General features: G+C 39.0%; 2 protein-coding genes across 3 annotated transcripts in view; one reads left to right on the top strand and one right to left on the bottom strand.

The window, feature by feature from the left end:
* RTN4IP1 (reticulon 4 interacting protein 1) overlaps window positions 1-16,924 on the bottom strand; it is a 92,375-nt gene that overhangs the window by 12,268 nt on the left and 63,183 nt on the right. Inside the window, exon 11 of one of the 2 annotated variants that reach the window (XM_082216661.1) lies at window positions 336-469. In XM_082216661.1, the coding sequence (XP_082072787.1) occupies window positions 336-469 (134 nt within the window). Of the gene's footprint in view, window positions 1-43; window positions 470-16,924 lie in introns of those variants that run through there. The other variant, XM_082216663.1, reaches the window with a different exon arrangement.
* CRYBG1 (crystallin beta-gamma domain containing 1) overlaps window positions 1-16,924 on the top strand; it is a 91,025-nt gene that overhangs the window by 60,571 nt on the left and 13,530 nt on the right. The window contains exons 6-18 of the mRNA XM_082216605.1: window positions 1,756-1,803; window positions 1,894-2,012; window positions 4,512-4,674; window positions 5,069-5,205; window positions 6,988-7,114; window positions 7,603-7,638; window positions 8,837-8,994; window positions 9,904-10,030; window positions 11,271-11,416; window positions 13,293-13,419; window positions 13,564-13,596; window positions 14,653-14,765; window positions 15,664-15,793. Coding sequence (XP_082072731.1) covers window positions 1,756-1,803; window positions 1,894-2,012; window positions 4,512-4,674; window positions 5,069-5,205; window positions 6,988-7,114; window positions 7,603-7,638; window positions 8,837-8,994; window positions 9,904-10,030; window positions 11,271-11,416; window positions 13,293-13,419; window positions 13,564-13,596; window positions 14,653-14,765; window positions 15,664-15,793 — 1,464 coding nt within the window. The remainder of the gene's footprint in view (window positions 1-1,755; window positions 1,804-1,893; window positions 2,013-4,511; window positions 4,675-5,068; window positions 5,206-6,987; window positions 7,115-7,602; window positions 7,639-8,836; window positions 8,995-9,903; window positions 10,031-11,270; window positions 11,417-13,292; window positions 13,420-13,563; window positions 13,597-14,652; window positions 14,766-15,663; window positions 15,794-16,924) is intronic.

Genomic DNA, 16,924 nt, shown 5'->3' with positions numbered 1-16,924 from the left:
TTAATGTTGTTTACCTACTTTTAGAAGTCTATCTGCATGCTTTGTGTAACTAGAATGTCAAATTGATTTTTGCTTTTATTTCTTTTGTTTGATATTGGTTTGATTTATATACATACATACATATTGTTGTTAGAACAAATAATAGCTTGAATTGGAAGTGACTATTTTCCAGAAAAAAGATTATCTTTTCAATAAAGTGAGATTTCATTAGCATGCTGCATTTCTCTAACCAAATGAATCTGGAATGAGAAGATCATGGCTGCATCTAGGCACTACTGATTGCCCAATTTAGCATAAAGGCAAGAAACAGTAGAAGAAAAAATATACAATCATACTGCAGTATGTCAGTTGTTGTTTGGATTCTGCTGCTGACCCCACCAGTCCTCACATCTACAGATTGTTCAGCAGTCAGTTGTGCTGAACCAGCATACGTGTTGGTTGAAAAGCCTTTTAGAATCACTGTCTGCAGCTGTTAAGAATGGTCATTTAAGATAGGTTTAAGATTTACTAGAGAAAAATGAAATGTAATAGTAATAGATTCAGCAATCATTTGACAAACCGACTCATCAAAACAATTTTAGACTGTGTTCCCACATCCCATTTAACTTGCGTGCATTCAGACAGCTTTACGTGCATGGCAAAAAATTAAACAAAATGAAAGGGAACAGTGTTCTGGGGAAAAACACTGGCGATCACACCTGCCATTGAACACAACATGATTTTGGCTTTAGGCCAATGTAACCCCCCTATGTAAGTTGCAGGCTTACTGTATGTTCCTTTAGAAATTCTATTCTGAATAATAAAAGGCATATTGGGAATCTATGGATTCATATATATTGCAGGTTACGTGTGTGTGAGTGGGACACATGGTTGCACAGATACAATTTCTGGTGTGTCCCCCCCCCCCGAAATTAGTCTTCAAAACCATTCTGTTGTTGGGGTGAGCCTGGTTGCCGTATGTGTGTCGTCCCATGACAGTTTTTCTGGTTTGCAACTGTGTTCATGGGTGCAAAAAAAAATGGTGGCCCCTGCTGTATATCATGAGAGGCAGGAAATTGTTATGCTTTTGAAATATACTTCTGACATACATTTTTCATAGACCAAGTTTTATGCTAAAATTAACAGTGCAACAATGGAATAGGGGCAGCAATATTGACTGAAAACTCCTAGAAAGCAACCATCTTGATGATTTACAAAACAAATCAGACTTGATTCAAAAAGTTTCTTCCTACCAGCTATAAAGATATATAATGTCTTCAGAATAATTGGCTGTACCACATGGTGCATTGGGTGGTATGAGCTATTTGCAGGGCTGGGCTACAGTAATAAAATGCATACTCATGCCTTTATTGGCTAAAGGTGTAGTTCAACAGGCACTCCTTCCATACAAAGCCCCTGTTCGTTTTAGTGTGCTGTAAAATGACAGTGATTTGTGGTTGCAGCTTCAGCATGTTCTGCATAATATATCTATGCAAACCTAAGGGGCAGCTTTAAGTGGCTTAATGGTTTGCATGGGCAACTTGAATGTGTGGTAATGTGTCAGTAAGATTTGAAAGCATGCCAAGCACTTGCAGGCCGTATAGCCTTAACCTGACCCCATTTTCATAATACTAAAGTGTGACTTGTAAACTGTTTTAATGGATGTATTTTTTGAAGCTAAATACACTAAATGTATTTCAGCATTTCCCAAGATTAGGTAAGATATATCTCTTTTACAAATTAATTTCTTATTGTTTGTTCCCTCTGCTTTAACAGGCATTTTCAGGAAACAACCAAAATAAAATTAATCCTAGACCTGGAAAGGTGAGGTGATCCCCACCCCATTGATTACTGTTTTACTTAATTTTTCCTTGTTGGATTAAAAAAACTGAAGTTTTTCCCCTATAAATACAGGTCGTTATCTGCAGTAAATCAGACCCTTTCGAAAATGCTATTGAAGTTTTTCATGATATGGAGGACTGCACCGCTTGGGTACTGTCACCTGCAATTCTAGTTAAAGTCGTCAGAGGATGGTAAGAATAAAATGCTCGCCCTACAGCTAGTTCTAAATTCAGTCTGCATGTTCCCATTCTGCTTTAACATACTTTATTCACTCCTTGACTGTATGCTTCTAAACTCAGTTTGGTCTCATGCCTTTTTCCTTAGCCTAGCTTGAGTAAACTAGTTTTCACTAGTTTATTCTCATGTGTGTTGAGGCATGTTTTGAACTGTTCCAGCGTGTCTGATTCTTGATCTGATGCATGTAGAAGCTTATTGTTAAATTCGCTCATGTGTTCCTATTTTCCTTCTTTGATGTTCTAAAAAGCTTTTCCTGTGACCTTAAGTAACTTCTAATGTTATACTACGTTGCCTTAATTCTCTTGAAAGATTACTGCTTTTTGGCTTTGAAAAGACCAACAGGAAAACTAGATTACTGTTAGGGATCTTTTAAAAACACTTCCTGAAGTTTTGATTAAAAACATCAAACAAATTTACATTGCTGGATTATCAAGTGATAAACTGTTTCACTTGGCAGAATTCCTGCAGCTTCCAGTGTGCTGCTGAAACCAAAGGCATACAGAATGAAACTGATAAAGTTTAGGGATTTCATGGGGTCATCAGAGTTTGCTAGTCAAAGCAAAAGAGGTTGGTTTCAATGCAGGAACGCATGTCTGTAATTATCTAGTTGTCGTTTAATACTAGTCTTTTACCAAACAGCAAACAAATACCACGCTCTATGCAATAAAAGAAACATAGTTCTTTGTGCCCATTAGCTATATCTACAATTGTTTTAAAAAATACATTTATTATATGCCATTTTTTCACAATATGCCCAAGCAGATATATAACAAGATGGAAATGTCAAAATAAAAATAATTATGTTTCAGTTTAGCTGTCTGAAAAGCTTGTATTTTATTTATTTGTTGTGATTTGGTTTGTGGAGAGTTGTGGCATAGAGCATGTGACTCAACACCCTAGTATTAATCAATTAGTTTGATAGTCCTGCACTGTTTAGTTACTTGCTTTGTTCCATTGTGGTAGGCTGCTTCATCTGCTTTGTTCAGCCATTTTGTTTGATTCATCCAATGCGAAACTTGCAAAACCAGAATTAATTTTATGTTGTTCAGATTTCCAACTTAAATTGATGTTAATTGCAAATTGTTGGTATGTCTTAGTCATCTTAATACAGTTACATGGCACACACTTTCCTCTATCCTACATGCAGAGGCTTCACACATACCGTTATCCAAATGTCCATTTCTTTCCAGAGTCCTAGCACACATCATTCTCATGCTTTTTATGGGATTACTATGCACGCTTAGGTGTTGTATGGGAGAGCCTAACATTAAATATGAATCAATGTCTTCTTTTCTCATGCCTTTTAAAGTTCCTGCCTTTCTTCATCCTCCTCCTTGACTTGTAATTCTTTCCAGCTCCTTACTTTCTTTCACCTCCTCAATGTTTCCTGTCTTTTACTTTCTTTATTAGCTGTTCAGCTTTTGAAATAGCTTCGAGTCTTGACTCCACTGTTTTGACCTGCCATTTGGATTTGGCTGAAGCTCTGTACTTTCAACACCTGATATCTGGTTTGGTCTGACTTCTAGCTCTATGCTAAATTATCTTTGGATCTCTGTTTCCTGGTTTCCCACTTGGCTATTTTCTTGATGTCCATTCTGACTTTGATCTTTTGAGGTAGACACCACCCTCTCCCAAGTCTTGACAACATCTCTCCACTTAGTGACAGGTGCTCCAGGTGAAGTATGTTCATATTCTTATTTTGGAAATACTGGGTTATATATCTGTGTTCTTTCTTCTGATCTTCTCACTCATCTTGCTCACAGGAAAGTAGATGGCTTGTTACAACAGACCATTATTTCACCATTGCTGCCCTAGTATTTGAAGGCATTGCTCTTTCCCTATGGTTATTTCTTTCATTGCATGTTAATCATCTTTCTGTGTTGCACTAACATTCTTGATTATAAGTAAGACATTGCTATTTATTGCATCTAGTTTTCTGCTATATAGTTGTATAGTTAAACCCCTACTGTGATAACATTATATACTGGCATTTCTCGGTATGGCCAATCCATTACAGTGGTACCTCGGGTTACATACGTTTCAGGTTACATATGCTTCAGGTTACAGACTCCGCTAACCCAGAAATATTACCTCGGGTTAAGAACTTTGTTTGGATGAAAACAGAAATCATGCTCCAGCAGCGCAGCGGCAGCAGGAGGCCCCATTAGCTAAATGGTGCTTCAAGTTAAGAACAGTTTCAGGTTAAGAACAGGCCTCCAGAATGAATTAAGTACTTAATCTGAGGTACCACTGTACTTGTATTTGTCACCTCTAAATGCTCTACTATGAGTACCCCAGTTTATATTGACCTTAATCCATTCTCTTTACAGTTTTTGTTAATGTGAGAGTAATGGTAAACTAAATGCTTTAACTCAAAATAAATTTGTAAATAAACTAATTTGCATGAAAGAAAATGAATGATTCAATGTTTGTTTTGGTGTTTTAATTTATAGTTGGATTCTATATGAGAAGCCAAACTTTGAAGGGCCCTCTATTCCTCTGGAGGAAGGAGAAATTGAATTTACAAACCTTTGGGGTGAAGAACCACTTGATAACAAAGATGAATGCAAATGTCCCGAGCCTGCAGTGATTGGTTCAATGAGGCATGTAGTAAAGGCAAGTATGGATATGAGTAGACTATAGATTACGGCTTAAACTTTGTAGACTATGGGTGATTTGTCTGACATGGTAGACCAAACTATGGCTTACCAAGTCTGTACAAATATGTGGGCTCCGGGAGAGGAGAGGAGCTTGCAGCCACTTTACTCCTTCCTGGTTCTTTTGGGTGGTGCCAATTGCATAGGCCCATTCCAAGCAGTCAGGATGCCTCTATGATTGGCCCCTCCCAGTTTCAACATGGCAGCAGTATAGATTAGCAACTTGCTACAAGGGTGCTCTCCTGTAAATGCTAAAGGGGCACCACAAGTATGTTTTGTCTTTCCCTTTGCTGCACAGAATAGACTCAGTCCTAATTTTATAATTTATCATTCTCTCTTCATAATTTTGCCAGGATTATAGCATTTGCCGAATTGACCTGTTTACAGAACCAGAAGGGCTGGGTCTTGTAAATTCATACTTTGACGACACGGAAGAAACTCGATTTGGTTCTGCACAGAAAACATGTTCTATCAAAGTGCATCGGGGCATGTAAGTATATAGATATGCATCCTTAAAAAAAGGTACTAGTTTATAGTAGATATCAAATGCCCAGATTTGGAAATGATACATTTATGCATGAGGTTATACATATATTTTTTTGTTCTGTTGTGTAGTGAGTGATGATCATATAAGGCATTGGTTTTCAACCAGTGTGCCATAGCACCTTGAGGTGCCTTGAATGAGTCAGGGGTGCTGTGGGCAACACTGGCCTCTGTCCCTCTTTCCTTCCCTCCCTCCTCTGATGCCCTCTTGCATCTCTGCCTTCCAGAGGCTTGCACAGCTGTTTGTTGCAGCAGCCCTGGCTACAAGCTCCCTAGTCGAATGGTGCCTCTGGGCCTGGCCAGGGGGTGCTTCCCAGGCCCCTGTGGGGCAGTGTGAGGAGGAACCTCTCTTTGGGGTGGGGGGGCAACTCAGGGATCAGGACTGGTGGCAGCAGCTGCCCAGAGAACTCCCAAGGAGGTGAGGTGAGGAGAGGAGAGGAGGCTGACAGAACACTTCCCAAGGGAGGGCATTTGAAAAAGGGTGAGAGGCTACCAGCTCTGCAGGCAAGGTGTGATATAACTGGGCTCCTGAGCCCCACAGGGGTGCCATAGAAAGAATGTAGTTGGTCAAGGGACTCATGGACTCAAAAAGGTTGGAAACCTCTGATAAAAGGTATGATTCACTGATAAACATTTAGTGAAGCAAATATAATATAAAAATTAATATACAAATACTTAACATATCTACATATTTATACCCTTGTCATCTTGTAATGCATCATTAGTTCTACCTGAGAGCAGGAAGACATTCAATTAAACCAGGGATTCTGGGCTGCAACAAATATGACTGTCTTCTAAATTATTTTTATTCATTTTTGTTGAATAATGGAAAAGATTGCTGTCTGTTAAGTGCATTGGTGATTCAAAATAAATCATTAGTACATATCCCAGGATTGTATTAAATCGTTAAACTGAGATATAGGTGCTGACTAAATGTCAGTGATGAAACTGCCAAGGTACTTTTCAGAATGGGTGAGAATGATACAAAAGTCATACTAAAAGAAGGGGGGATTAAATGAAAGGATTTCAATTGAGAATCAGTATCTGTTATAGTTTGATTATTTACCCCCACCCTACCATGTGGCATTCTGGTAGACTGTAATAGTGAACCTCGGGAGTTGGTTTGTAAGTGTCATACAACTGTGTAAGTGGCTTTATCTTGATAATTAATGGAGTCACCAGTACTGATTTCATTAAGTGTTGTATCATAGCGTCATTATAAACACTGAGAATGAATCACAAGCATTGTCAACTGTAGTGGCATACACTGTTATACATCTGTCAACATGTCTGAATTAGAAGTATGTATTAAGAAAAATAAGTACACTACAGTCATTTTAGGAGATTATTTATGAGCTTTGAAGTCAATGCTATCTTTCAGTAATGATGATTAATTGCTGCAGAATGCAAATGATGGTGAACAGAAGTTAAAAGTTGGCTATGTATGTATGTATATGCCACAGTGAATACCTGAAATTTAGTGAATGCTTATAACCACTATATATTTACCCTTCAGTTATATTTTACCCTGATCAGTAATACAAAAAATATTTTATTTTACTGTTTATTCTACCCTGTTGTCTTAACAGTGGTTTAAAAGGGGCTCTTTGTCATCTCCCTTCTGGGAAATAGCTAGGATGAGGTGTCTTTAGCTTTAATAATGTAATAGCATCATGTTTTATCGCAGCATTGTCTGGACCTTTTTCCCCTTGTCGTTTTCAATTTGTAGATGGCTACTTTATGAAGAACCTGGTTTCCAGGGAATCCCTTTAATGCTTGAACCTGGAGAATATCCTAATCTATCCTTTTGGGATAAGAAAGAAGCATATGTTAGGTCCATGAGGCCCTTGAAAATGGTAAGATAATGATATGAAGACTACAGGGATGGTAGAACAGCTGTAACTTTATAGTGTCCCATAAAAGGGCTTCTTCCATTGGAGGAAAGAAACCTTTGTTACATTTTTGCATACTTCAGAGTGTAAGAGGCGGCCTGCTGCATCAGGCCAATGGCCCATCTAGCCCAGCATTTTGTGGTCATAGTGGCCAACTAGATGCCTATAGGAAGCCTGTGAGCAAGGCAGGCTATTTCCATCTTGAACTGTTTCTAGTAATTGAAATCTTTTAATAGCTGCCTCGTATTTAATGGGTTTTTTTTGTTTTTAAATCTAATTTGGCTGAATTTAAAAGGAGCATTTTTATTTTTATTCCAACAGATGGCACATTTAACTTTCAGACTTTAGAAAGTGAATAATAGTTGTTGAATCATGCTTTTAACTTCTTTAACAAAATTAAAATTCAATGACATTTCAATTACCTTTCTTCCCTGCCCCTTCAATATTTGCAGGGTGGACGCAAAGTTGAATTTCCTGAAAGCCCAAAGGTAAAAATATTGTAATATGAATTTCCTATATAATAAAGTGTAATAATAAAAGTGTATCCCTTGAGCTATATACAGTTGCACCTTGTTTTGCGACCGGGATCCGTTCTGGAGCCCCAGACTCTAGATGAAAAGGACGCATGACAAAGTGCCGCTCTGCACACACAAGCAGAGCAGTTTGCACTTCTGCGCATGCGTGATTTAGCGCTTCTGTGCATGCGTGAGTGGCAAACCCGGAAGTAACTTGTTCTGGTACTTCTGGGTTTGCTGCGGACGTTCAACGAAATGGACGCTCGACGAGGCTGACTCAGAACGAGGTACCACTGTATACTAATGTTGTTGTACTCTCTTTCTGGTGTAAGTAACAAGCTTACTGCTTTATCGGTCATTCTCCCCTTAAAGCTTTCTGGATTCAGTAATGTTTAGAGTACATTTATTAAAATCAATGGGACTTAAGTCACAAGTAACTTTGGTTAGATTGATTTCAGTTGGTTTTCTCTCTTGTACACATGACTTGGCAGGTCAGTCCAACTCCTTACAGTTGCTGCCAGGATGCTGTGGAGCAATGAAGCCTCCACCACATCCTGGTCACTCATGTCAATAGTGGAAGGTGGCGGTGGTGGTCAGGCACCAGGCCTGATCCCAGTGCCAGTTCTAGGCTGGACCCAATGTTGCCATCTATGAGACTGGCTCAGATTCCAGCAGATCCCAATCCTCTCAGCTCTGCCTCCTCCCATCTGAAGGAAACCTGTGAGCGTTCTACTGCATATTTGGCAGCCAGCAGGCACAGGTCAAATGACACTTCTGCTCAGTACAAACCCCCACAGCCCAGCATAAGGGGGTTTGTGTTGCATCCTAAGTCTGGATCTGACTGCTGCTTAAAGGCAAGTAATGGGGTTATCAGTTGAATCTCTTGGGGAAAGGGATTCACCTGAGCCTAGGAGTGGGTTGTGAGAAATTTCTATCTTATGTAGCAATGGTATTGGGGTTTTTTAAAGCCCCAATTTAAATAATGTATAAAGAATACTAAGGCTGAAATCCTACTTACTTAGAGGTAAGCCTTGTTGTATTCAGTAAGGCTAACTTCTGAATAGGCAATGATTAGGATTGTGATGTTAGATAATAGATGTGAAAGCATATTGAGGTCTTGGAAAAGGCACAATATTAAATATTATTTACCATCTCCCTCCTTTTGCTAAAGGTCATTATATATGAAAAGCCATTCTTTGAAGGAAAACATGTAGAGCTTGATTCAGAATTAGTAGCTCTTGCTGTGGAAGGAAATGAAAAAGAAGAATCATCAGAGCTGGAAACAGGAACACTCACATCAATAGGATCCATAAAAGTGAAGGGAGGAATGTAAGTATTGCCTGGAGCAGGTGACTTTTCAGCAGGCAGCTACTATAGTGTAGAGACTGTATTGTGTAACAAGAAGTTGACTAGACTGTCCATGTCCACAGCATATGCCTCCTATGAAGGATCATAGGAGTCTAGGGTCCTGCAGCATGTATGCACAATGAGACAGACAGACAGACAGAGAGAGAGAGGAAGGAGGGTTGTGGTTCTATTACATTACAGGAAACACAATGGTCACTTCATATATGATACCTGCTAATTTCCAGAGTGTATGAAGCAGCCATAATACTTGTGTGATATGCATGTTTGTGATAAGATGTTCCTTTGTCCCCATTAATTTACTCTTGAAAAGTATTGAAACATTAGCTAGCAAAGCTTTTTAATGCTGTGTTGATACTGTGATGTATAATGCAATCCTTCTGAGATCAGTAGGTAAGGATTGCAGCATATATAAATATAAATGCCACATGATGCTTAATTTTAGAGATGTTGCTTGACTTCTGGAAGATGTATCTGACTTTAGTTTGTTACTGCTGTAACAGCATACCTGCTTATCCTGGGAGTAAGCCCCCTTAACACAAAATGGCTTATTTCTGAATAGGCATGTATAAGATTGCACTGTTGGTCCACATAGTTCTTTCCCAAGAACTATGTTAAAATGTGAGGTATTAAATTGGATTAAATGTGGCTAAGTTGGTCATGTGTTTAAAGATCTCCCGTTGAAATTGTGGGTCCGGTCCCTTATTTCATTTGCAGTTTTTATAGCAATTTATTTTAATTATAATTTTTGCTGTTCATCTCATTATTTTATTTTTTGCCGTTAATGCAATAAGATCACATGTTTTGTACATACATTCTTTTGTTCACACGTTAAACTACTACTTTTTCAAAAATTTTGTTTACCCTTTTTAGTTGGGTTGCTTATAAGAAGCCAGAGTTTGCAGGGCATCAGTATTTGCTGGAAGAAGGAGAATACCAGGAATGGATGGACTGGGGTGGTTATGATGAGCAGGTGCAGTCGCTGAGGCCTGTTCTAGGGGTAAGTTTAAAAATGATGAAAACAAGTGTAGACTGAGGAAAACACATAATAACGTTTGTGGTTCGCTCTGTTTTGCTTCATCCCTCTGTCTTTGTTTGCATGGAGGGGGGGGGATTGAGAGTGGGAAGACATTTTGCCCTTCTCATAAAATTCCATTCAATCCCCCCATGCTCCCCCATATCCAGTATGTGGGGTGGGTGGGTGGGTGTAAAAGAGGGAGGGAAACAGAAACCTGGTGGATCACAAACAGCAGGCCTAATTTGGACGTGCATCCAAATATGGAATGTACAGGCCTGCATACAAAGGAGATGTTGGTTTGAATGTGTTTTTGAGTATGTATTCCATTGAAAGAACTGCTGCTTGACTAGACTGTATAGTAGACAGAAGCTTTCCTGGGGCTGCTGCCTGATGTGCAAGTTTGGGCAAACATTGTCAGTCTGCCCAATGCCAGAAATCAGCTATATAGCTACAGCAGCAGATGCCAGAGAAAAGAGGAAGACAGGGTGGATGAGAGAAGAGGGAGGAGTGCCAGGGATTTCAACCTCTCTTGTTTTCTCTGGAGGAGGAGAAAAGTAGGCAGGCACCCATCCTGGTGGCTAAGGGGAGGAACAAGAGCAAGTCATCCTCTAATCTGAAGGCCAGGAAGGAATCTGGGAAAGAGAGGCATGGTTATTTGTGGCCTTGCTGGCCCAGCTTGACCAGTACAGAGTGCTTTCATTTGGACTTCCTTTATTTCTGTTCTCACATTAAAGCTGGCCTGTATTCATCAACATAACTCTGAACACAGGACAACAGTTCCAGCATAGTGTTGTCTGTTGCTAGATGGAACCAGCAGGTTAAAGACAGAAGCAGTGCAATGCTTACAAGAAACTGCATCAGCGCTTTGATACACACTTCAGTGTATACCCATATTTAAAGTGCTTTAAAGTTTAAGCCGGCATCTGCCCTTAAAATTTAAAGATGTGGAGCACCAATTCTGCAAGGCCACTTCTTTCCCCTGCCACCGCATATTGTTTTAACTATGCAAGGCATATTTTCTCCTTCCAATTTAAATAAATATTTTGAGTTTTGGAGTGGACTTCAGAGGAAGTATGTCTTTTACAGTGTAGGGCAGGGGTGGGAAACCTTAATGCACCCAACATCTGCACCCAAAACACCTGCTTAGAGTTTTATTCTTCTATCACAGAGACTGTATTTCTTTTGCCTTGATGGCTTTCTGTTGTTTTCTTTCTTTCCACAGAGTTTTATGCAACCTCACATGATAATGTATGCTGAAAAAGACTTTGGGACTAAAAGTTCCAATATAAGCGTTTCAGGAATTGTTTCCCATTTAAAGGATACTGGCTACGGACTAAGGACTCAATCCATAAATGTGTTAAGTGGAGTGTAAGTCAGATGTGTAGCTTCATTTTCATTTTAAATGGTTAATTTGCTGTAAAGACATAAGTACAAGGAAAAGAGGCCTGAATCAGTAACTCGGTATTACTTCTTTGTTGTCTTTGTATGTGTTTCCTGTTGTTATAGCTGTTATAGTGTTGTGTTGCAGAAAGGATAATCTGTACTGTTCCTACCATGCCGATTAGTCTTCTAGATTAGGTGAATGAAATGAGAGCAACATAGCAATCTTCATCCAGCACCTATGGTCGTGTGTCTGTTGCTCCTAGAAGTAATTGAGTACTACTAAACAGATATTTTCATCAGAACATGCATTGAGGGTGTACTAGTTCAAGACAGCCTTGGCAAGCCATGGTTTATGAAGTTGAGGGTGCGTGACACCCATCCTTTCACATACCAGCTGAACATTTGCAGCATAGCCTTAGTGTTTGCAGCACTAGAAGCCTGATGCATTTATTTGTCCAAGAGACTGGCCAAGCCTGCTTTATTTTCAAAATTTCTATTGCATGTGATGTTCAAGTATAAACATGTCCCATTTGAGTTTGATCTTCATGGTTAACATACTGTTCATCCCTCCGTCACTTTGACTAAGCAGTTTACAGAGCATGTTGGGTGTGTGTTTAAGGCATATGCCTCAAATGATTAATCAGCAGTGTGTTGATGGATCTGTTAAACATGAGTCAGAATAAAAGAAAATGGTAAACTTTTAAAATGTGACACTTCAATGGGCAAAACATACAGTACTTTCATGCTAGGCATGCTTCATATGCCTGGTATAATTTTACTGAAATGCAACTTTGCTTTACTAGAGTTTATTATCCAGCCATGTCTTGAACTAAGAAACCTAAAATCTTGCTTCTTCGGACAGAAACAAACTATGAATAGTGAATTTAAAAAAATTGTGTGCATGCACACTTCTTCAGATACACTGAAACAGAAGTTACCAGACCCTTATATATAGTGAGAGGGTGGGGAGGGGTATTACTCAGAAGGGTGGTGGAAATGGGTGATTAGCTGATAGGTGTGGTAAACCTGTTGACGACTGTTAACAGGAAAAAGACCAATTGCAGTCGTTAATGGTCATCAACAGGTTTACCACACCTATCAGCCAACCACCCATTCCCACCACCCTTGACTTCTGTTTCAGTGTATCTGAAGAAGTGTGCATGCACACGAAAGCTCATACCAATAACAAACTTAGTTGTTTTCTAAGATGCTACTGGAAGGAATTTTTTTTATTTTGTTTCGACTACAGCAGACCAACAAGCTACCTACCTGCAACTAGAACTATGAAGAGTGGTTCACTCATAATGCTAAGCCAGTCTCTGCTTTGTTTCCTCCTGGCTTTGGAAAGGGAGAAGTAGGCAGGCCCCATTTGGGCAGCATGAACCAGCACACTTGCTTGCTCACATTACTAGCCCAGTGTGAAATTAGACAATAGTACATAGATCTCTAAGTTGTTAGTGAACTATATTTATTCATTGGGCTATGCTAAATATAACTTCCTGAACCGGACTTAAGAAAATTACCTTACTTTCAGAGTAATGATGTCATGCTTTACCATTTTTACCTTCCCCATCATAATGTTGCTTAATGTATTTTGGGTGTTTTGAACTGTAATGTGGGTGTTTTGAGCTGTAATATTAGAGGCAAACAATATAACATTTCATTATGATGACTTTATAAAATCCTTGCTGTGTTTGCAAATATATTATTTTTATATGAAGCTAAGTATATTGAGTACAGCTTACTTAATATCAGTCATTTCCTACGATATTCATAATTAAATGTTTTATTTAATTATTTTTTAAAAATACAATGCATCAATTAATTAGAGCATAAATCATGATTTTTTTTTCCCCCACAGGTGGGTGGCATATGAAAATCCTGACTTTACAGGAGAGCAGTATATCCTTGATAAAGGACTGTATCCCAACTATGGTACATGGGGAGCTAAAAATTGTAAGATCTCTTCAGTTCAACCCATAATTTTGGTAAGGTTTGTTTGTTCGTTCTGCTGGGTTTTATTTTATTTCCTACCAAGCTAGCTTGCTCCGTATTTCATTAATCAATATTCTTTCTGTATAATGTATATTTCTGGCGTCATATTTGTCTCTTTTCCCCTCCATTTATTTTAGGACAACATGAGTGATCATACGGGGAAATTTAAGGTAAAACTTCCAAGCTTTTACATAGCAAATATAGCAAGCTGAATTGAGATAACATAAAAAAGACGAGTAGAGAGGCTGTAGGCAGAGAGATTCACAAAGTGGAATCAGTACCCTGGGAGGAGGCAGACTGAGTCCTTGTCAAGTTTTGCCAGATGCTTGAGAGAAAATGTGTATCTAATGTAAATGTCCTGGTCCTTTTAATGCAAGAACAAATGTATTTGCAGGTGATGCTCAGGGTTTCCTAAAATACTCAGGCTTTTGCGAAAGGACTTTTCAATCTTCCCAGGGTGCTTCTCTACATGGTATCATGCAGACATGGCCAACACATGGAAGGAGAATATTGGTTTTGGCAGTGGGGGAGCACCCACAAATTTTGGTTAGCCTTAGCTACTGGCCAAAATGTGCAGTCACCATCAGCCCTGCTCATCCCCTGACTCTTGAGAGGGATCTTGCCTGATGTTGGCTGAGTTCCAAGGCATTTGGAAGCATGGGAGCGCTCTGCTTCAGAAGCTCAATATGACTATAGGTGTGAGTTCCCACCTTTGTCTGAAGTACCAAGCTCAGGAATGGGATCTCATCAGGATTGAAAAATCTCACTGCTTTCAAGTTGAACCAACATTCAGTCTGTTCAAGCTCTAGCCTGTTTTTCATTCTTCACTGTGACAAGAACACATCAGATCAAAAGATACTGTTGCCAGTGGAGCCCTAACAATAAGGGAAAAGACAGTTTGTCTATCTTAGAATAAAGTTTCACTTCCAGGTCAGCAAATGGAATCAAGAATTGACTGTCAAATTCTACTACAAAGTCATCTTTGTAAAATAGTTTGGAAATACTTCTTACATAAATGTACATTAGTTTAGTTTAAAAAAAATGTTTTGCTTGTATTCATAGATAATTCAAATGATATCAGAATTATCTGTTTAACAACATGGGGTGATACCCAACTAAGTGCATTAGTTAAATTCATTTATTTCTGCAGGTCTTTTCTGACACTATATTGGAATTGTCCTGAGCACAATGTTTAGTGTTTAACGTGACCTGCTTTGTCTTTAAAGGTCCAGCTATTTTCGGAACCAGAGTTCCAGGGTAACTGTCAAATATTTGAGAAAGATACTTCAGAGATCGAGGAGACATTCCTTGCTATGTCTTCAAAAGTATTATCGGGCAGGTGAGTACGAAATTGCATCATTGAACTCCCAAGCAAGCAAGCTTCTGAGTGTGCAACAGATACAAACCATCTGGGTAACGCTGAATAGGCTCAGGGTGGATGCATCTTCCCATTTGGGATTAGTGGAATCAAGGTTTTTGTTCTTAATAGTAAAATCTGTCTAAAAATGTAAGGGAGCAACTAAGGATAATGACAAGCATTTTGTGTATTCAAAAGTGTAGTGGAAGGGATTTGAATGCACACTTCTTGGCCTGATAATGATTATTTCCCCACCCTTTAGAATGCATGTCTCTGCTCATTCTGAATAACTTCGCACAAGAACATGTTGATACAGTGGTGCCTCGCAATACGAAAAGAATCCGTTTCTGTGATTCTCTTCGTCTAGCGGTTTTTTCATCTTGCGAAGCAAGCCCATTGACAGATTAGCGCTATTAGCGGCTTTTAGCGGCTTATCGGATCAGCTGATAAGCGGCTTAGAAAAAGGGGGGGAAGGAAAAAAAACCCCGCAGGAACTCGCAAGACATTTTCGTCTTGCGAAGCAAGCCCATAGGAGATTCGTTTTGCGAAGCACCTCCAAAACGGAAAACTCTTTCGTCTAGCAAGTTTTCCGTCTTGCGAGGCATTCGTCTTGCGGGGCACCACTGTACTGCATTGCATGATGCTAAGTCTCTTAAACATATCAGTAAGGAAACATGTATTTTTAAAAGCCCATTAATGGAATATTCTTATTCTTTATTGATGAAGAATAATGCTACATCTGACTGAGCACTCGAGCAGCAGGCTTTCAAGCTATACAGAGCTTGGGTTGAAATGGCAATTAACAAAACTAACAATTAAGAAAACTGGCAATTAACAACAAAGCAAGAATTTAACATTGCCATTTTCTTCTTTTTTGCAGTTGGATTGCATATGATGAAGAAAATTTCTCTGGAAATCAGTATGTGTTAGAAGAAGGAGCCTATCCTAATCTGTCTGCAATGGGTTGCCTACCCAAAACATGCTTGAAGTCCTTAAAAGTTGTGAATATTGTAAGTTTTACAAAGAGTTGGATAGCCATTGCAAGCTGAAATTGCCTCATTACTGAGCTAAGTTTTTATGACTAAGTTATAGAAACAAAAATTGACCTAAAAATATGCTTCTAAATAGTTTATTTGGGGGAGAGGAAGCATATATTGTAGCTCTATGAAGCTGACAGCAAATTAGCATGGAACAACTTGCATGGCTATCTGTATTTTTAGATGTTGCAAAATCCTACCATTAATTGTTGGTTTATGTAACAAATTTTGTATCCCACCCTTCAGTACATATTCCTAGGGTAGCTCATGATTAGTAAAAAAGCAATTCAAAGAATAATCCAGCAGTTAAATCTTTGCTAAACTATTTTTCAGGGTTGATTCTGTGACTTCAGGAAGATCAGGCTGCAAACATGAATTAATTCAATTAGAAGATTAATCAACTAAAGCAAAAATTCCCTCCATTAATTGAGGGCCAGAGTAAATATGACAGGGCAGCTACATGTATTTCATAGAATCATACAGCTATAGAATAGTAGAGTTGGAGGGGTCCCCAAGGGTCATCTAGTCCAACCCTTGCAATGCAGAAATCTCAGCTAAATCATACCTGAGAGATGCCATCCAACCTCTGCTTAAAATTTTATTTACCTTGTAAAGTTTTCCCTTATAATGAGAACCCTTAAATTCCCAGAACATATTCTTGCTTCAGTTGGTACATGGTAAATCCCTCACTTTCAAGAGATATCAGGATTCTACCTATCACAAAGTTTCTCTTGCTGGCTATTTTAAAAGCATCCAAATTAATCCTAAGCAACATGGAGCATTTTGTGCCCAGCCTTTCTCCCCTTTGTATAACTTGAGTCCTTTCTGCTTCCTCTGACCTTCTCTCAATTCTTTAATATTCTATAAAGTATATTCCCTCCCACCTTCCTTTATACTTGCACTCCGTTTATCTGTCCTTAAATCCTTAGTCCTTTCTCACTTCCAGCCAGCATTAATGCTTTTTTGCTTCTGATGGCTGCCTTTTATACAGCCATTGTACACCAGAATGTCTCTCAACATTTCCCTTTCAGCCTGCCTACATTTACAATCAGGTCAGCTGTCTTGCCGGCCCCTCCCCTTCACATACATCTGTTGATATAAAGT

Source organism: Podarcis vaucheri (assembly GCF_965113315.1).
Source record: "Podarcis vaucheri genome assembly, chromosome: 3".
Classification (NCBI taxonomy): domain Eukaryota; kingdom Metazoa; phylum Chordata; class Lepidosauria; order Squamata; family Lacertidae; genus Podarcis; species Podarcis vaucheri.
Note: the sequence above shows the minus strand (reverse complement) of the source record. Positions and strands in the feature narration are given on the sequence as shown.